Source organism: Callorhinchus milii, unplaced genomic scaffold, assembly GCF_018977255.1.
Source record: "Callorhinchus milii isolate IMCB2004 unplaced genomic scaffold, IMCB_Cmil_1.0 Scaffold2, whole genome shotgun sequence".
NCBI classification, from domain to species: Eukaryota; Metazoa; Chordata; class Chondrichthyes; order Chimaeriformes; family Callorhinchidae; genus Callorhinchus; species Callorhinchus milii.
In genome coordinates, this window is record NW_024704743.1 from 63405009 (window position 1) to 63427237 (window position 22229).

Below are 22229 nucleotides of genomic sequence, written 5' to 3' on the forward strand. Positions count from 1 at the left end.
AGTTTATGGAGAAATGTCCTACAGTGTTTAAAACAGTTTCAAAATTTAAAAATGTATTCAAAATATTCAAATGATAAAACACTTTTTGAATCTTAAAACTATAAACAAGTGAACATTTCCCACTTTTCATTTCTGAAACAAAGATGTAATAATAATAATCCTTGCATTTGATATAGCGCTTTTCACGTCGGGAGGACGTCCCAAAGCGCTTCACAGAACACACTGTAAAGTGAATTGACTATATATTTGTGGGCAAACGCGGCAGCCAATTGCGCACAGCAATGTCCCACAAACAGTCATAGATTGAAAATGACCAATTTATTATTGTTTTGTTTTTTGGAGGGATTATTATTAGGCGTGTGGAGTAAGGAAACTTGCCCAAGGTTTCGCCCTCTGCCTGGAACTGAACTCAGGTCTCTCACTTGCAAAGCGAGTGCTCTAACCACTGAGCTACAGGACTCCGATGTATTCCTAAGTATAGAAATAATTTTCTTTTAAATGAAAGAGAAGTTATTTCCCACAAAGTGTTCATTCCATTTCCTGTGGAGAAATGTTATAGATGAAGAGAATCAGCTCACACCTTGAAATTGTATTTAAAATTATTCTTTTTTTGCAAAATTATAAATTAGGAAGAAGCACCTCTTTACATTCAACAGTGAATACATTACTTAAATGCTGTGTAAAAATGGTGATAAAAATTCAGAAGTACATAGTCTACTATCAGCAATAATAGAATAATCAATTACTACTGTACTGTATTTTTAAGATATAAAACATTTCCTTTTGTCTTTTGCATCTTTACTTAAAAAGCTGCTAGCAACACATTCCTCAAGATCTTTTGAAAGTTGAGTTTTCTTTGGGACAGATTACTTGAAAGATTTCATAATCTCCATTTCTTATTGTGACCCCTGTGGAACTCTCTCCTAAAATCCTTGTTCCTTCTTGCTCCATATTCAAAACCCAACTTCCTCTGTTATTCTACATGAAAGGCACCACCTAAGATCAGGTTGCTGATGTTTCTGCTATTTAAGTATAATAATTGTGACAAAATGGGAGTTATCATTTATGTGCTGATAATTACACAATTTAAAATGTGTCTACTCATTTGTTGGTTCTGTAGATTGAATCCTAGTTGTCCTCACTTACAAAAAGATCAAAGTGTTTGGTAATACACATAAAAAGTGCCCATTATGTTAAAATGTTCCGAAAGCACTTCACAAGCTGTATAAGTGTAAAGTATAACATATTGTAACACAGTGCAACAACTGTGTATTTGAAGGTAAACTTGAAATAATAATCCTTACATTTGGTATAGAGCCATTCACATCAGGACGACATCCAAAGTGGTTTACGGGATTTAGTGTTTAGCTTGGGTTTGAAATGCCGTCATGTCCTCCCGACGTGAAAAGTGCTATACAAATGTAATCTTATTGTTGTTGTTCTACGTGTACTTGTGGTCTTCCCTCATCTATGATAGCTTAAAAATGGATCAGTGGCAAACTAAATTCCTGTTATTTTACTGTGCTCTCAAACTTCAATCATCATTTCTTGATATTGATAAGATTTGAAAGTGACCTCTCAAAAGTAAGAATTGCAGTCTCTTTAAATACGGTCTTTACATTCAAATTATGTTACTTAAAGTTGATGCTCCCAATTACTTTAGATTCATTGTATTCACTTTGAACAGAAAACTTTTGGCCAACGTTGAACTCAAACTTGGTTGAAATATCCTCATAGATAAAGGTAGTGGCACAGCTTACTAATATATAGTCTGATTCAGCCCGACTGTTAGGGAGTTCAGGGCACACCTTCACTTCCAAGTCTCACTAATCACATAAACTGACCGGTCAACAGTCAAAAATAATGAGAACCAGACTGACTTAGTCAGGCGTGTCTCCTAGAATCCTGTTACCTTTCTTTCAATCTCTCTCTTCCCCCTAACATTTTTAAAAAAAATAAAAAGCACCAAGATATTAATTTATTGAACTCTAACTAGTAAAGAGCTAAGTGGATTAGCCATGATTCAAAAAGAACCATATGTACTTCCAAAGCGTTATTGGGGAGAATCGTGTATATAAGAATCAATCTAAATGAACTTGATCCTGAGCTTTAAAAAGTACAATAATTCAAAAAAACAAAGCTCAAATCATGGATTGTTTCATGTTAACATACATTTGTGGCTACAAAATGTAAATGGTATACACCGCTAGACAACTTACAACCAAATTTATTAATGAGCAGTTTAAACTAGTTGTAAATAATATTTATAAACTACAGTATAAATGTATGTCCATAAAGCATTGCACACAACCACTATGACTGTGAATAAACAAGGCATATGAAATTCCACATATGCAAACTAACTACATTTGCACATTTCTCTTCGTCTGGAAGGAATGTGCACTCTCCCCAGAACAACACTGTTTAGCTAATCACAGAAAGTATTAGCCGTAAGTTAAAAGAAGGCAAGGCTTAGGAACCCCAGTATAGGTTCAGGAGTGGAAACTGTATGCCTTGCTATTGTAAACACTGTCTTGCAAGCTTCCAGCCACTTATCCAGCTGGGACCACTCTAAACTTTAGCTTGCAGGGTTAATAGAACCAAGCAAGAGGAATCCCAACCTCAGTAGCACTATGCACAGAAATCACAAGAAGGATGAAAGAGATCCTTTGGCCTACTTGATCTGCCCTTTTAGGACTACCAAACTTCATTATAGCTCAAGCTGTTTTGAAATAAGCCTATTGTTGTAACTTCTGGTAATCCATTGTCAGTAGTTATCAGGTCACTTGTGCACTTCCTGGGAGTTGCTCAAGTACCATTGGGGTGGACTAAAGGGTTACCCCCCAAATCTCTCAACAAGTCTGTGAACTTGGAGGGACAAGAATACAGAAAACCACCAAATATTCTCAAAGAAGCAGAGGAGGACATTTCAGAATCCTTCATTATTTTCAATGGGAATTGACTAGTTCCGCAGATGGGATTAAGGGCAGTTTAGCTGTGTAGAATGCACAATTGAATCCACTATAATAAACCATCTCTCATATCAGTGAAAACCAAAGAAAGCAAAATTGTACATAATTGGATGTTTCCAGGATTTTTGCAACTTACATCAAAATGCAGCTTTATGATGCAGATTTTAAAATAAAGGAAAACACAGCCTATCAAACTTTCCCAGCTTTCATTGCGGTTAAACTGCATCGGTTGACCTATCAAGATTAAACTCAGTTCCAGCACTTCACAGGCTGTATAAGTATTAAGTATTTCTGCCACAAATACAGCAGGCTAACAATAGCAATAGCACACATTTGGAAAATAATATGATGGAACACATTCCTTCTGCTTTAATGTTCAGATCTATGTCCAGCTATAGCGTGGATGAACAATTAATTTTAATGCAGAGTTTCTGCTAATTCAATGTTCCTCTTTGGAGAGTAAAGGAAGGCCACGACTGTGTGAGAGTTAGTGCAGGAAGCAGCAGGTAGATGAGCCAGGACTTCTCAGGCTAAGTTGATAATTACATTCAGTCACTCAGCAGATCTCACTTCCTCAGGACTGTCTTCAAAAGGTCTAGAACAAAGTAATAAAAATCATGACAACTATATATATTGAACATTTACTCTCAAACAATTGTAATCCAATCTGTTATGAACATTATTTTTCACAAAAGTAATTCAACTTTATCCGTTACTTCAATGCAATTATGTTATAAAATTTAAACATAATGGTTGCTGAACAACTCTTTACACAGATTATAACGTTGTTGAGATGGCTCATAGCGCTTCACGGAATACATTGTAAAGTGAATTGACTGTTTACTTTGTGGCTGAACGCGGCAGCCAATTGCGCACAGCAGTGTCCCACAAACAGTCTTGGATTGAGTGACCAAATTATTATTATTTGTTTTTAAAAGGCATTATTACCCCTGGAAAGTGACCCACCAATCAACAAATAAAATAATTATTATAGTCACAAGTTATCAACAGGTTCAGTTGACTTTGTGCATTATTCAGCGTTTAATTCCCCCCCCCCACACAAACTCCATTTCTCTCCCCCCTCACCAGTTGCTTACCTCCCCTAATGGATACAGTTAGTGTTGGTTAGTGTTACAGGACTCTGGAATATTGTAAAGGTATTGGAACCAAGCATGAATTGTACTTTTTGGAAACCAATCATCATACTTAAGAGTATTGAAACCAGTTTCACATATGTAGGCCACTGATGCAATGACACTTTCCTGTGTCTAGAATTGAATGTGCATTCTCTCTGGTGCAACGGAAAGTATCACATTCAGCTTAGCCAGAGTAATTCAGCAGCAGCCACTTACAACAACAAATTGCATTTATATAGTACCTTTCATGTCAGGAGACCATCCCTCTGCATACCAGGCAAAGAACCACCATGAAGGAGTTAATTAAGTTGGCTACTAAGAGAAGTGATGACCTCTGCCCTGTTCTATATATTCAGTGGATTATCTTTTACATGCACCAGAACATCTTGTTATGCAGTTTATTATAAGACTACTGATTGTTTGATTTTCATTTCCTACTACATTCAACATCAAAAGAAACATGTATTAGAATGGAAGCAAATGATACTTTATGTGGCACAACAGAATACCAAATAATCTTAAAGCCTTCTGTTATGAATTCCTGACAAATCCATTTACATATACTCCAGCTAGAGACCTGGGTGACACTGTGGGTTAGGCACATCATTCATCTACAAAACAAGGGTGCAAATTCAGCCGTACTAATAGGATCAGTTAGTAGCTCTCTCACCTATGAGTCAGAAAGTTGTGAGTTCAAGCCCCAGGTCAGGACTTTGAGCTCAAATCTAAGCTGACACTCCAATGCAGTGTTGGGAATGAGCTGCATTGCTGAAGGTGCCATTCTTTAGATGAAACTTTAAACCAAGGTCCTGCCTGCCGATTCAAAAAGAGAAGGGAGTTCTCCTGGTATCCTGGTCAACAGTCCCCCAAATAAAATTGGTCATTCCTTCAGGACTATTTTTGGCACATTGTCATGGGCAAATTATCTGCTGTATTCATCTACAAATTACAATCCTTCTATTCTTTACAATATATCCTGTGAAGCACTTTGAGATGTCCTTCTGACATGAAAGGCACTATAACGAATGCAAGGATTGTTTTTATTATAAGAAGTCTCCTCTCTTTTGGCTTGTGTAAGGAGGAGGTATTTATTCTCTTTTTTTCTTTTGCTTCCTTTTGGAAAAAAAACACACATCTAGGCACTTATCATATAATCCTTCCCCACTCTGTTATATATGAGGCACAATGTGACCAGTACTTTCACAGAGAAAATACACAACAGTTTGAGCCAGCACCGGGTCAAAATGTTAATCGAGGAGCCTGAACTCCTCTTAAAGACCATACCTATACAATTGATCTAATGTTCCTCATTTCGTCAATTTTCACATTAGGATTAAAGCAAAATAGGCAGTGACAAGACTCTTAAGAAATAACTGTTTAGAACATGTTGGAGCACTTATCATCCTGAGCTGAAGCAGACATTGGTGAAAGATTTTAAATTGTTCCAGGTAGCTGTCTTGTAGGGAGCGTTTAGAAATTCCCTGCATGTTGTTCACTACTTGATTAAAATAAGTGGAATTAACTCCTTGGCAGTTCCTGGTCTGCCAGAGAATGACGAGGAGAAGAAAGATTTTCATCCAATTTGTTAACGTGACAGCTAACCCAATTTGTTAACCTAACCCAAACGTTCAAGTCATTTTGAAGTGCAGCTATGCCTAAGTACTTGTTGTCTTGTACACTCAGATCTAAACAACATAGTCCTGTAAAAAAGGAGCCAGTTACACTTATAGATTATTATTAATGACTCCAAATTGGCTACATGTTTGTGCAAGAGTTGGCCATACCACTAATGGGAGTGTGCGTTTATTTTCTTCAGTGCGCCCTCAAAAGTTTAAATTTTACTTCTGTTTTATCTGAAGGTCTGTTTTCATAGGGAATTGCCTAGATTGAAACGACGTTTGTTTTAAACAGAACATGAATGCTTTGTGCACATTGAAGTGGTTCTTCCTGACATAAGTATGCAGCGGTGAATAAGAAGCTTGACGTAGCTCATTTCCTCAGATTATTGAAATGCAGATATAGTCAGTTTAAGGCATAAAGCATATGCAGTCTTATGATAGCCTGTTTCATGTGTCAAGCAAAATGGATCAACTACTAAAGCATTCAATTCCCTAACACTTCACACTAAAATTGAGCAAACAGGATTCTTATATGCAAGGAACTGCACCTTACAAAAAATTAGATTCAAAAGAGCCAGACACAAACTTCAAACCCGAGGAAGGCGAGACAGGCTCGCTAAATGCCACTCTCACGAATATAACCCGAATCCAGTATGAAATCATGATAGATGAAACTAAAAAGGATAAAAATTGTAAATAGTTTGTTTCTTTGTAGCAAAGTTCAATTTCAGTATTCACCCCAGTCACTGCACATGCTTGCAGCTCATTTCCTGTGCACGCTAAAATAGCAGACTTCCAGGTTAAGATTGTCACCAACATCGCTTCCTATTAACTGGGCATGTGCAAAAAGCAATGTCCATAGCAACCTGATGACGAGCAAGCTAGACATTTTTTGTTTAAGCATGTGAACGCTTTACTATACAGGGGTTAGGATTTATGGATTCCAACATTTTTGTTAGAACAAGGCTCTACTGCATATATTATTTGGTCTATATATAGTAAAACAAATTAAATTCAAATTAAATTTGTGAGGTTTATATTTTTGCCTTCTAAGGACGAGTTTATGAAATGAAACCTGGTTTGCAATTGTTCATTCCTGGCCATTTAAGTTTTTCATTTGCACCTGTGGAAAGCAAGCACATGCTGCATAGTTTAAGCGTGACCCTGGGTGCAGGTAGAAGTAACAGCCTCTGTTTGAAAGTAAGCAAGGGTCGGAGGGCATTCAATAAATTGAATCAGACAAATGCACAATATTGTGACACCTTACAACTATAAATACAAGACTAATGGACAAAAAAAATGAAAAAGGTACTGCAAAACAACCCATGTCTGATTAGCAAACTAAAGTACAGGCAATATAAAGAACAAGGTGTATGAAATATTTAAGTTTTGTGATCCTGAAGTTATGTTGAGATAATGAAACCATAACTACAGTCATTTGAAACCAGGTCCAAGATGGTTATTTGTTAATCCAAGAGGAAATTAATCCTTTGATGACTAGTCTAGTTACCAGGTATATTAAAATGTGGAGATGTTGCTGCCTGACAAAGCCCACCATTTCTACGGGGGAATATTGTTGTAATAATAATAATCCTTGCATTTGATATAGCACTTTTCATGTCTTCTCGACGTCTCAAAGCGCTTCACAGAATAGACTGTAAAGTGAATTGACCGTATATTTATGGGTGAAATGCGGCAGCCAATTGCGCACAGCAGTGTCCCACAAACAGTCGTGGATTGAAGCGACCAATTTTATTATTGTTTTTTTTTTGAGGGATTATTATCAGGTCTGTGGAGTAAGGAAACTTGTCCAAGGTTCCATAAAATCCCAACCAGGAGTTCATTGGGGCACAATTTCAATCAGCATTCACTACACATGCGTGCAGAAAGCCGGCCAACTTTTGTGTGCTAAACAATGACCAATTTGTGGCCATCATATTCCTGCTGATATCACTTTATGTGCAGCATGTAGGAAGTGATATTGGCTGCCACCCAAGGACCTAGAAGTTTTATTTTAAAAGCACCCAAAGCCAAAATGATTGCGTTCCAGATCACCAGACTGTTGTGGCATCATTCTTGAGCAAAGTGACAGTAGTGATGATCCAATAATAATAATCCTTACATTTGATATAGTGCCTTTTACATTGGGAGGAAATCCCCAAGCGCTTCACAGGATATACTACAAAGTGTGGTGACTGTTTTGGAAGCAAACAGGTTAGCCGATTTGCACACAGCAATCCCCCACAAACAACCATGGAGTGAGTGACCAATTTTATTTGGGGGGACTGTTGGCCACGACACCTGGAGAAACTCTGTTCGCTTTTTGAATAATGCTTTAACGACCAATGAATAGGCAGATGAGGCCTCTGATAAAAATCTCATCTGAAGGACAGCACTTCTGGCAATACAGCACTCCCTTAGCATTGGATTAGAGCCTCAGTTTAGACTATATGAGTTCCAAGTCTCGACATGTGGCTTCAACCCTTCTGCGTCAGAGGTGAGAATGCTACAAACTGAGCCAGGCTGACAAAACAGAAGTCAAAAAAAATTTTGGTCCAATATCAAGGTCGGCACCCAATCCCGTTAGAATAAAGCACATTATAACAGGGTTCATTCGTACTTGAAACCGAATGTGGGGAAAGCAATGGTTAGTACTTTGAAAGTTCTACAGGTTAAAGTTAGTTTTATTTAATCTTAAACAAACGTAAATGCCTTACTAAGACGATTTGAACGTTACACAATTATTGACTCATTATTTATGAAACCTAATGAAAAATGAGGATCAAGTTTTATGGCTATAAAATCTATGGTGTCTGCATTTATATTAAAAGATAATGGAATTTACCAGTTTTTGTTTTGTCATATAATGAATTTAGTGGATGTTCCCATAGAAACTTACCTTTGCATTTGCAATAGGGAGGGTGTCTGGGAAGGAGTTGGCACTCCTGGAGAAGGACTCATCAACATTGCGCTGTAAATATTGGAGGCAACCACTAATATGCATAACAGAATAGGTCCAATGATTGCTCCTTCTATCCCAAGGTAGTAAGCTCCTCCAGCGACTGCCAGACCAGTGAGATATGGATGACCACCTCTATGAATTAAACAATACAAATATAATAGTATAAATTAGATTTTCCAGGTAGTTTTTTTAAAAAAACAGGCATATTTCAATATTTGTTGTTTTAGAACAACAATTTGGAGAGTGAGATTTAAAACATGGGATGCATCTATAGCCTCTCCAACCTGCTCACATCTTGTTCCTCTACCTGTCCCTTCACTTGGCCAGCTAGATTCTTCTGCACGTCTACAGACCCTACCGTTCTACCATTGGCACGTGTTTTCAGGGGTGAGACGAAGCGACTACCGGATTCCACATGTTATTCATGGACTAAGTTGTGATACAGAGCATACTATTGTAGCAATAACACTGCTCCCAAATCATGTACAGCTTTAGTACTGTAAATTTAATCTTCAACTATTGCAATTAAATAAAAATAACATTTTGCCTGTATTCGCAATTCATCTCTTCCCCACTCTTTTCTCTCTATCCTATTCACTTTTCATACTTTAATTTTACCCTATCTAAACTAATCCTATTCTATGTCTTCCACTCATTTTTTCTATAAACATTGAAACCTTTAATTTCATTCTACAGCAGGTGCAACACAAAGTGGCTATAGTTGTTTCCAATTGTGATTGTGAACCCGGCTTCAATTTATGTTATTTATTATCAGGGGCAGCACTGCCTCTAGAGATACCCATGCTGCGTCTTTTATTTACTGTGCTGTCACCCATGCCATGTACAAAATAATACCATGTGAAACTTACCCAGAAATATCTGTATAAATAGCTGTATCCACAAAGTATGTTGGTAGCAGATGACAGACGAGCAGCAGAATGGCCATGAAGTTCTCTCCCTGAGCTAACCAGAGGTCCAAAACAGCTGGCACAGCAGCCCAGTATGTTCCCAGGAAAGGGACTGCTCCAAGGATGGCTGCCAGAGCTACCAAAATACATAATTGCACAATATGTTTTACTACGTAAAGTACGACTCTGGTGTGAATTTACAAATCTCCAATCTTTGCACCAATCTTCAAGTCTAATTATCTTCTACATAGCATCAATTAGGCAGTCAACCTGATTTAGCCTTAAAGCAACACCACTTGTGAAAAGCAAATTGTGGGAATTAACCTCATCATAGCTCAGAGATGTTAATAATCTTCAACACTGGGGACAAGGTAGGATTACTTTGCTATAAATATATCAAATGTACACAGTGCTGGCACCTAAGGTCTCATTGATATCTCAGCTATGGAATTTGATGAAGGATACGATTAGTTTCAGTTGATAAATAGGAACAATCATTTTAAATTTTAAATCAGGAACAACTGAAATCCACCTGGTTGATCCCAAACACATCTTCAAAATTATTAAAGGTTGGAGGACACTAGGTTCTGTTCATAAATTAAAGCGTCCATTTTTAACATTGACCTCAGATTATAATGCAAACCATTTAAGGAAGGAAGTCTCTCAGGCCAATATTTCTCCATTTTCTTCATATTGGGCAGATTCCACTGAGCTATTTTGAGTGAAGACTGAGAAAAGTCACCAGTCATGTAAAGTAAAAGAATAAATTAAATAAGATGTTTAGAACATTTAGGCCTTTGCGTTGTTTCAAGTTGCTGAGTTATACAGCCTGAAAAGGTTCAAGATGTTCATTCAAGATTAAAATTACGAGCATGAAAGAGGAAGCTAGGAAGATTTTTTTCCTGCCAGAGGGTTGTCAGATCATGGAATGATTTGCTGGGGTGATTGTTGAGCAGAGTTAATTGGGACATTTAAAAGAGAATTAGTAAGCTTATGCTAAAGAAGTGTTGAGAGGGTAAAGAATAGGGAAATGGAAATAGAACAGATTGGCTTTAAAGGAGAAATGAGAACAGATACTAATACAATGACTCACTCGATTGGCTGCCTAGTGTCAAAGATTTCTATGAAGTGATCACAACTGTCCACTAATCATAAATTATTTAAAATCTTTCAGAAAGTAATATACAACAGATAGTATAGTAAGCCTGTGTCTGGAAGAAGGTGTCCAGTTAAATCATCCTTCATATACTCGCCACTCTTTCCCTTGAAGCAATGATTTCTCTGCAAGTGTACCAATGCATTGCACTATATAAAATCATGTTATGCACCAAACTTTAACCTGGCCTAGCTGATCTTCAACAGTATATCAAGTACAATTTCAGATAATTAGCATCTTCAGTTTTTTTTAGATTTATTAAAAAAATCCAATTATTAGAATTTCCTCATAAAACAGGCTGTATTTTAATGTAGCTCTTAGTATAGCAACAAATTTGAAATGCTCTAACGTACAGGACTTTTTCACAGTTTTATGTGAATGTGAAAACAACAAAGTAACTCACAATGATAGGGTTATTAACACAAAAGTTCACATATACTAAACAAACAAGGCAATTTATCCTTCACTGAGCAAAATGGAAATGCACAGATAATTAATTACCTGAAGGAATGAAGACAATATTGATGCCAAATATAGTGTGAGTCAGCCATGTATAAAGCCCGTAAAAAGCAGCCATCTTGAGGGAAGCATCAAATACACCACTGATAGAGCACAAAGAGAATAATTACATTTTCTGGTTTATTTTATATAGTACTGTATCTGAACATGCCAACATTGCCACTTGCAACACAATATATGAAACTAATAAAATTCCTAAAAAAATTACCTGTTATATTTCCTGTCCAGTTTTTCATACAATTCTAAAGCCCTTCCTAAAATAATGGAAAAATTGAATCACTGTTGTCTGATGGAGTAAAATGGCCTAAAAAGGGTAATTTTTTTTATTAAGTCATCTTCCTCTTTGGGTAGAAACATAGACAAAACTAATCCATGCTATTTCATTCATAATAAAACAATGATCTGTACCAAATGCTGTTCCACCATTGAAAGTCTTTCTCCATACTTACTCATTGCATCCTGGAGCATCCTTGGATCTCTTACAGTGACCAATAATGCAACTTCTGGCAAACCTTCTGCATCCAAATATGGGTAAAATGTCATCGTTGGTTAGTTATTAAACACAGGAATACCTATGTGATGGAATACCACTTGCTCCAGATGCAGTCAACTTTCATGCCTCTGTAAATAATTATCTTGGGTGCAAAGAGTGGCTTTATTGCAGTCTGCCATAGTCCTGCAGCTAGGTTTCCAGTTAAATAAAGAAGGGCAGCCAAGGTTTTACACGTTTGTAATTTTACTTGGAACTTGACTCACCTACAAAATTTTACCCTTTGAAATTAAAAGTCGAGAATGCTAAAAGGATAAAGTGACTCACTTCCTCATTTCCTTTATTTGTTTGGTGACTATTTTGGCGAGTAAACTTCCCATTATGAAAAATACATGGCAGATTCATTGTAATTTATTTCTGCACCTGCATTTGTAGTGAAACAAGTAGTTGTTTGATTAACCTTCTAGGAGGCACTAAATATTTCTCAACATAACAACATCTGCATTAATTACATTAATTTGGTGAGTCTGGACATTAATTTTCTAATTCACACAAACTCTGAAAAATGTTAGTACAATATTTCCTGTTTGACTCAATGACAACCCATTTTGTATATTTGTCTTCCATCCTAATCAATCCCATCATTGCATCACCTAGAGTTCAAAAAGGCAATACACTTCTACCATTAAGTGTAGTTATACTCCGTATAGATTACGGGCTTGTAATGTGATTTGGGGAAAAGGAAACTACAGCAGGATCTGTCCTTTTAAAAAAAATTAAAATTTTTAAAATTAAGATTGGATCCTTATGATAAAATCTGAGCCAGAAACTTTAATGTAAAGGTCACTGAGACTGCAGAAGCCAATTGTCTTACAAGAAGGAAAGTAATAATATTGTTTCTGTTATGCAGAATGAACATACACAATGGGCATTTGAAAAACACAACAAATTTGTTTGTTGTTAAAAGAAAAATATTGAAAGAATATAAAGTTACATAGTATAAACTTGCTAAACAATGGAGACATTCTGAACAGCACAGGCTAGCACAATACACTCAAGATTGCAAGAGAAGTTCAGAAAAAGGCTTTTCAGCCTATTTAATCTTATTTTTCCAGAATACCAACTCTACCTTCTTCCCATTACAGCATCAAGTGAGTAATACAACCAGTATCGTGGCTTCAACCACCCTTTCTATTAAAAGTGGGAATCAGCCATGTTTGTTTGCACTGCACCTTGAATCATAGCGCACAAACTGTATCAGATATGATTTGACTAGAGGAATGTATAGCTTAAGCCGTGATTTGAACTCAACGGACTTGGCAATGTAGTTTAGCAATTCTTTTAACTTTATTTACACGCATGTTGTAAAGAGAGGCAGTTAGGTTATCATTGACAACGCACGGGTTCATCCAGAGAGTACTGAACCATTCATGGGTAAGGTCCCATTTTCAATCTTAGGTCTGTGTTGACTTAGCTGATATTAGATGGGGTTCTACCAGTGCTTTTCAATAGGCCTTAGTACCCCAGGTTGAGGGAAGGTGGTGGGGAAGAATAGGGGGAAAAGAGAAATCAGGCAGAATTCCAGCATGAATGTTATCCTGTAACCCTACTGGAGGTGCACATGGGCAATAATAAACCTTAACAGTGAGCATTTCAGGAAAGTGTGTTGGACTGATGCCTGTGGAATTTTACTCCAGTTAAAGGAAAATCACTGATGTCAACCAAGGGGAGGGCATTAGTGAGCAAAAAAAAACTGAAGAGGCTGCATTCCCTTCCCCCCAAAATCGCTATGTAAGCTGTGTTTGTAGCACTGTACATCTTGAACAGATTCCAGAATGAGAAACTGAAGCTGAACATTCCTTGAAAAACCCTTTCTGCTGCGTCAGGTATGGATGAAGGACCTATGGAGCATAAGGGTAAAGGCTTTGGTTTGTTGTTCTGGTCTGGCTCTTGCTTCCAGAGTTAACATGAGTCCTTGTTGCAATATTTATCAAGTCTATTCCGTAGCCTTTTCCTGCCAATATTAACAGAATTTGCAGCCAGAAATATTGTATTACATTTCCAAAACACTGGAGACACTGCTGTGTGATTGATAGTACCAAAATGTGTTCTGCAGCTATTTTAGAATTTAACATTAGAAACTGTCATAACAGTTAGAAAAACTCCATAATTGGATGAGCTAAACAGATATCTTTTAATGAATAAAACTGTCAGTTATTTCTAAAACTGTTTCCCTCACAATTAAGTAGCGGGTGGTTTTATAGGATAGCGTAAAAGGTCAGATAGATTTTTGTGTTGAAATAAAGGAAGAAACATTATGTAGATCGGGAAGACAGGGCAATACTCTGCATTAATATATTGTAGCTTCACCGCTGGGGCCAGCCTTGAATCCGGTGCCTCTGACAGCTTTAACAGTACTGTGTTAAAAGAGGATGTGGCATGCCTACTGGAGTTCATAATTTGGTCCAATGGCCAGTGTCAGACAGATCATAAAGGTGACCACTGTGAGAAATCTAAACAGACAGAAAACTAAAAGCACTCAGTAGGTATTGGTCACTACACTTTACAATATATATTCTGTGAAATGCTTTGAGATATCTCAACGATGCGATAAGGCGTTATATCAAATGTCTGGATTATTATTATTATTGGGAGGTGGAGATTGTGACATGTGGCTGTGCATCTTAGCGCAATATTTTGTAGCTATTCTGTGTTTACACGATCAGTGATGAAGCAGGTTTAATAGATTCCTCTTTTATAAAATCATATCATAGAATCAGAGAATTATACAGCACAGAAGGAGGCCATTCAGCCCATCGTGTCTGTGTTGAGTCTTTGAAAAGAGCTTCCAAATCAATCCCACTCCCCCGTTCTCTCTCCCCATAGCCCTGCAAACTTGTCCTCCCCAAATAATTATCTACTTCTCTCTTAACAGCTGTTATCGAATCGGCTTCCACCACCCTTTCAGACAATGCATTCCAGTTAAGGAATCTTTCTTCAAGACTGTCTGTCTGTCTAGACTTTGTCTTAGAATCTCTTTCTCTTGAAGAGGGGAGGACAAATGTGGAGCCCTGTAGTTCAGTGGTTAGAGCACTCTCCTTGGGAGCGAGACACCAGTCAGGGCGAAACCTTGGGCAAATTTGCTTACGCCACATGTCTGATAATAATCCCTCCAAAACAAAACAATAATAAATTGGTCATTTTCAATCCACGACTGTTTGTGGGACACTGCTGTGCGCAATTGGCTGCGGCGTTTTGCCCACAAATATACAGTCAATTTACTTTACAGCATATTCTGTGAAGTGCTTTGAGACATCTAGAAGACGTGAAAAGCGATATATCAAATGCAAAGATTATTATTATTATTATGATGACTATTTCAATTCAAACTAGGAAATCAGCTTGTCTCTTAAATTTCTAAGATTTCAAAAAAATCTTGGAAGCTTCTGGTTAAACCTATTATGATGAAGGAGAAACATCAAGATCACCTCATTTTAATGTAAGTGGGTGAGGTAAATTGGCTGTTAATGCCTAGTTGCCCAGTTGCTGCTGATTTCTGGGGTATAACAAATTCAAAGATTTTAGTCTCTTTTTACTTGGTTGCTGCCATCTCTCTACACATAATAAAATTAATGCAATGTCTCATCACATTGCATTATTAAAGCACTTCCCACAAAGCAGTGACACTAACATAGTCAAACACAACAGACAATCTATCCAAGTAGCACACCCACAAACAGCAGTAAAATGAACAATTACCCTTTTTGACAATTTGGATGAGGTAGAAATGTTAACCAAAATAGTGGGAAAACTCTTTTCCCATCTCCAAACTAGTGCCAAGGAATCATTCACATCCACCTGAACCATCAACACCGATTGATAGGACCTCGGTTTAACATCTCACCCCAAAGGCAGCACTTGTAACACTGCAGCAATCTCTCAAGTAACACACACAATTATCGGCCTGGTGTCTAGATTTCTGATCAACATTTAGGCTGTTCTTGGTGCTGATACATGGGACTCCCTAAAGAGCTGCTTCTTAACAAGCCTGAAATGGATGTTGAAGGGATTCCTGAAATAGCAGCCCTTTGAACTTTAATTATTAAAAGAGAAAGAAAGGCTAAGGGAAACACTTTCAGTGCCAAGTTCTTGTCCATTTATTTTCAAAAATAAGTAACATCTCTTGCTCCTTCAGTTTCAGGATGTTTCATTTCATTCTGTTGATGACATCCCATTTCAGACTGTTGCTCACGCCAGGAAGCTTTCAATGTGCCTGTTACAGGGACAGCCTGCAAGCATCCCAGAGTGCTCCATTCATTTACACAGGAATTGGGTGATTCGGGCCAAGCGGGAAGCCAACCTGAAGCAGCAGAGCTTGATAATTGAACTGCAGTCTGGTACCTCTGTGTACTCAGCTGGAGTTAATCATTTCCAGCCTGGATGCTTCCAGTCTGCTCCAAGTACCAATCCTTATATAAATGGATGCATCTGGTCCAGAAACTATGCACATTTCCCTATAGCGTACATCAGAACGGATAGGAATATGAGCAGAGTCCTGGAATGGCCAGTTTCCAAGGGAGAGGAAATGAGTCATGAAATCAGAAGACATTTCCTGGGAACCTTCAATTTTTTTCAAAAAAGCAAATATTCTGTTTTGAAGTATTTGCAACCTTTTCTTCTCTTTTGCACAATTTACTGACAGCGCTTTAAAGTCAGAAAACAGTAGTTTAAAAACTGGGGGAGGGGATTACAGAATATCTAGATTACTAGAATAAAGCAAGAAAGTTTAAAGATCATCTTAGAGTAATAATCAGGGTGTCCACTTTTAAATGATGACAGTATGAAATAAATTGGAAATCAAGTTTAAAAAGATGTAGCGGTAGTGTCATTTAAAATTACAAATGTACAAATGCAAGTTGTTTAAAAATAAAGCATCAAAATATTTTAAGAGAAAACATGATCTCTTTCGTGAAAGAGAAACAAGTAGAGAGATATCGAAAAAGTGAATAGGAGGGGCAGAGGCTTGTGTGGAGTGTAAACAATGGCACGGACTAGTTGGGCCAAATGGTTCATTTCCATGCCATAGTGTCAAAGTTTTCTTTCCGCTTCGCTAGGCACTCATGCTTGGGCTAAACTGGAAAATTAAGGTAATATTGCTTGAGTGAAGTACTGAAGAGCAAACTTCATTAGATTAGATTCATCATAATAATTCTTGCATTTGATATAGCTTTGATCAAGTCATCGAGATGTTCAAAAGTGCTTCACGGGACATACTGTAAAGTGGATTGACTGTGCATTTTGTGGGTGGAACTGGCAGCTAGTTTGTGCACAGTAATATCAAACAGCCATGGGTTGAGTGACACATTTTATTTGGAGTACTGTCAGCCAGGACACTGGGAGAAACTCCCTTCTCTTTTCAAATAGTGGCAGTATGTATAATTGTTTTTCACTGTCGTAAGTAGCCTTTAGTGTCAGTTGCGAGATGGATTGTGGCGCTTGAACCCACAATCTTCTGACTCAGAGGCGAGAATGCTACCAACTGAGCCAGGCTGATACCTTGGTGGAAAGGTAGATCAAAACCTTCATGTCCAAAAGAAAGAGAAACCATCCAGGCCAATTTGTCCATGACTCTCAAGCTAAACAAAGGGTGCAGATAAATAGGTCAATGTCCTGACTAAGTCTGGGGGGAGCATCTCAGACATCAGATTCCCCATTAGGTAGAATCCTGTAGCTCAGTGGTTGAGCACTCGCCTTGCAAGCGAGAGACCTGGGTTCAATTCCTGGCAGGGCGAAATGCTGGGCGAGTTTCCTTACTCCACACACCTGTTTACCTTGCAGTAAGTAGGAACCCAGTTGTTAGTCAATTGGCCGATCGCTTTCCTGGAGGTAATAATTCCTTCAAAAAACTAATAATAATAAATTGGTCACTTCAATCCAAGACTGTTTGTGGGACACTGCCGTGCGCAATTGGCTGCCGCGTTTCGCCCACAAAAAACAGTCAATCTACTTTACAGTATAATCTGTGAAGTGCTTTGAGACATCTCGAAGATGTGATAAGGTGCTATATCAAATGCAAGGATTATTATTAGTATTATCATCAATCATGGGAGTGAATCACAATAAAGCTCGAACATGGGAGGAGCATAATTCAAATTCTACTTGTATAAAAATAAACAAAGGTGACTTAACGGAAGTCAAGACTAAGTATAAGCATCAGTATACAGCAAACAAACATTGTAGAAAAGATCAGATCCTACACCTTTAATGATTTCTTGACACTAATTTACAACGAAAACATAAAAATACTATCATACGTTCATTTAGATGGGAACACAGATTTCAAATCTGCCTGAAATTCAAACTGAATTCTGCATTGTTTGCTGAAAGGAAAATATTTTCCAAGTGAAAACTACCGATTGCTTCTGTATTTAAAAATATATACTCAATTCACATGCAACTTAAGAAAGAGCACATTCTGTGCTTCTGAAAACCAATGGTTTAATTGCTGGCATTTACCTGCCTATCTCCACAAGCTGTAGCCATACCCGTGTGCATGCACTCACATGAAAGTATCGCACACACCAAGCTGCACCCAGGCTCTCACAACATGCAACTTGGTAGTGTGCAATACCTCCACCAGAGCAAGCAAAATGGGAACTTTAAGTGAAGAATGGGAGAAATGATTCACTCAAGAGACTGAGACACAAACATGCTACTTAAGGAATAAGGAGAAGTGGGTGGGAAGGGTGGTCAAATGGAACTGCATGCACATGCTGTTGTCTCTGATTCCTCGCAGAGTAACTTTTCAAAAACACTTCACCACAGTTACACAAGCACAAAAGCATTCCACCTTTACATCTTGCTAGAATGTAAAGTGCCAATGTGCACCTATGCAAATCTTTATAACAATCATCCTTAATTAGTATAGAAAAATGGACCACCTATTATATCATTAAAATGAGGACAATTAAACAAAATAAGTGTTAATAAATAAGGTAAATAATCACTGAATGCTTTTCTGAAAACTATCAGGAATTGTGTTATTTTGTTGCGAATAGATAAATGTCTGTGCTATCAAAGTTAGAACACACGCAGATTGGTATTAACCTACCGTATGGCTTCCTCCACAGACTGTCCCACAATGTTGGAGGAAGGGCCTGGCTGGGAAAGTGGAGTCAGACTAATAACCCATTTCACGGGTTTGTAGCATTCATCGTTCGAACTTAAGAGGTAAAACAACGTGGTCAAGAAAATTACCTGCAGGAGCAATCAAAGTCAAGTCATGTTACCAGAAACATGAAATGAAACTGCTTTGGGATAACTGAACCAAAACCTTACAATTTCAAAAACTTGGGGAAACATTTTTTGGACCATCAATGCATTAGCTCGATGCCACCGTGTAGGGATTTGTAATTGCTTTAACCATGGAACTCATATAGTCCAAGCTGACACGCTAATGCAGTGCTGGAGTGTGCAGAATTGTTGGAGGTGCTATCTTTTGGATGAGAAGTTCAAACTTTTCAGGTTGATGTTACAGACCCCATCGCACTATTTGAAAGAGAAGGGAGTTTCTCCCAGTGTTTTGGTCAACAATCCCTCAAAATAAAAAAAAGGTCATTCACTTGGTGGCCGTTCGTGGCTATTTGCTGTGTACAAATGGGCTGTCGTGTTTGCATTTCACTGCTCTTTACTGTACATCCTGTGAAGCACTTTGAATAGTCCTCTCAAAGTGAAAGTCACTATACCAAATGGAAGGATAGCATTTTGTGGCAGGATTCACCCAAAACTTTTGTATCAAAAATCAACGATTTTCAGAGTCTGGACTTTACATTTACTGCAAATTTAGCTTTTAGGGTTGCTTTCCGCTAACTCAAAAGACATTTTTGGAAAATAAAATTGCTGCTATTTTAAAATAAATGTTGAATGTAGGGAAGCAAACTAACTGATGAAATATATAGAAACAAATGGCTGATCCAGTCTAAAGAAAGTTTAAATAGGAAGAGGAAACCGGGGGGGGGGGGGGGACGGGAAAGAAAGGAAATATGAGGTATATGGGGATTCCCTAGGGAATGATGACATTCCTGAAAGATCCAAGCTGAGTCAACTCTCTGTGACAGATTTATTGTCCAATATCTAAGCCAAGCAGATCTGCAGACGTCCAGCTATTGCCTTCAATTGTTTGACCTGACTGGCTTATCAATGTAAATGGGATGCACAAGGAGGACTTGTCACTGCAAGACAGGATTCTTTCCACTTGGCCGTAACAGGTGGGATAATGCTAACTGAAAAACAACAGAAATCTAACCAATACCATTTTAGCTGATTCAATTCTAGCAGTGAACATTGTGTTCATCAGGGAAAGCATTGTCTTCTTCCAAGACCACCTTTATGATGGAAAACTAAATGGTGATAGGAGCAGCAAAGCATTATTTCCTGCATTATGTTCTCTATCTCTGCACTCGGTCAGGATAAGTCAGCAAAGTGCTTAGTCTATGAGAGGAAGTATATTAGAGGCAAAATCATCCTGAGCTACTCTTGTGCATTTCCTAGCACTCAATTACAAAGTGACAGGGCGGATTTCCAAGTTGCATAGTCACCCCCACTCAACATTCCCAAACTATTCCTTGATAAGAAATAGTTTGGCTTGGAGACCGTAAAGTTAGGGAAGGAGAGAAAAAGAAACATGACTTGAGACAATGCCCGTGTGCCTGTTTCACCTGTGAAATGCACTTGCTTCCTCAACACTACTATGATATTCCATCAACATTCAACAACAGAACACTTGAGATACATAAAAGCACCACAACAAACATAGGAGTTAAGATTCGTGCAATGAGTGTCAAGATATAAATTGTACAATATATACAGCAAGTTCAATTTTACCCCAGTATACCATATATTGCACTGAGCAAACAGTATAACACAGGGCCATGCTAAATTCCTCACCAATGAGAGAGCAAAGTTGAGAAGTGCTGTACCACTGTGAAACAGAACAGTAAGTAAGGTGGTGGTAGTTGTAAACAGTAAGCTCACGTTGCGGCTCATCACAATCCAGAGAGACTCCAGTATCTGTAAACACAAATACAGAACGTAAATCCTCTCAATTCTGCTCCTCCGTAATTTCAGTATTTCATTTGATTAGTTTTCAAAAGCAGAAAGTAACAGTCGTTCAGTGTGTGAGTTGACAGAAAATTATTCACAACAAAATCCATACAAAGCAAAATGCGCACTTTAGTGGACACAATTAGTGAGGAATTGGAAAGGCCACGCAATTTTTTTTTTACACCATTTCTTTACAAAAATAAACTGAATGTACACAAGATAATGAGAAAAACTTGAAAAACTTTCACTTTCTTCTATACAATACCGGTACATCGACTCCTGTTTGTATAAGATTTCCTGAGAGTATAGTGAGGCCCATCACATAGCAAGATACTTACAAAAGAAAGCGATTTTTCATTTCCCCCTTCCACCAATTGAGAAAAAAATTGTCTCTTACAACCCCGTTAGTCAGTCAAAATCTACAAATCTGCCTATAGCTTACTTGGTCAGCAGTGGAGATTTAATTGAGTACCTAAAAAATAAAGTTCTGGAATAGATCACGCCTTGGTATGATAAATAAACCGATATATCAAAAAAAAGCACAGCAAAGGCCTCCAAACCTTGACATTCCATACAAGTTAGAGGAAGATCCCAATCCTGGGCCACCTAGGGGTACATACATCACCACCTCCAGATAGATTTGTACTATGATTTGACTTTGGGAACTAAACAATTGGGAAGACCTAAAAAAATGCAATTTGTGCAAAACACAAATACTACTCTACATAATGTTTGTGTTTTGCACAATTTAACTCCGTTTTACCAGTTTGTGGAGATCTAGGCTTCGGAAGTCCCCTTACATTAACGTTACTGCCAACATTATTATATAGTGCATAAATTCACAATTCACAGTCCAATCACAAATTGATGATTTTATTTTCCTGAGCCAGAGGAATGAGAGGAACATCTTGCTACATGTAATGTTCCATTGAACAAGGTGTCCAAGAAAAAAAATCATCTCTCAACTGAGACAGGCAAGTTTTGAATGACGTGCAATCACAGGTCAACCTCACAGTTATCGGGTAGGCAGTCAACTGTTCAAGTATTTGGAGTAATCTCTGGGGCCAGATTTTTATATTCAGCAAAATATGCCACTAGAAATTTTAAAATAAAAGCGAAGCTTTACCATCAAACACATGTCAGCTAGCAACTACGGTAAATTAACTTTACATAACAACTTAATAATATAGCACCTCGTCATGTGGTAAGACATCTCAAAGCATTTCACAAAATTTATTGTAAACTACAGTGACTGGGAATTTGTAGGCGAAAGCAGCAGCCAGTTTTCACAGTAATGAGCAACAAATTGTTGTGAAGTAAATGACCAATTTTATCTGAGGATTGATGGCCAGACCACCTCTTCTA

The 22229-nt window shown here is 37.8% G+C and overlaps 1 protein-coding gene across 1 annotated transcript in view; it reads right to left on the reverse strand.

The window, feature by feature from the left end:
- Positions 1-403: 403 nt before the first annotated feature.
- Positions 404-22229, reverse strand: part of tmem245 (transmembrane protein 245) — a 52835-nt gene continuing 31009 nt past the window's right edge. The window contains exons 12-17 of the mRNA XM_007897518.2: positions 20709-20831; positions 18874-19019; positions 11255-11355; positions 9559-9733; positions 8627-8821; positions 404-3567 (exon numbers count right to left, since the gene is read on the reverse strand). Of these exons, the coding sequence (XP_007895709.1) occupies positions 3525-3567; positions 8627-8821; positions 9559-9733; positions 11255-11355; positions 18874-19019; positions 20709-20831 (783 nt within the window). The 3' untranslated portion in view covers positions 404-3524. The remainder of the gene's footprint in view (positions 3568-8626; positions 8822-9558; positions 9734-11254; positions 11356-18873; positions 19020-20708; positions 20832-22229) is intronic.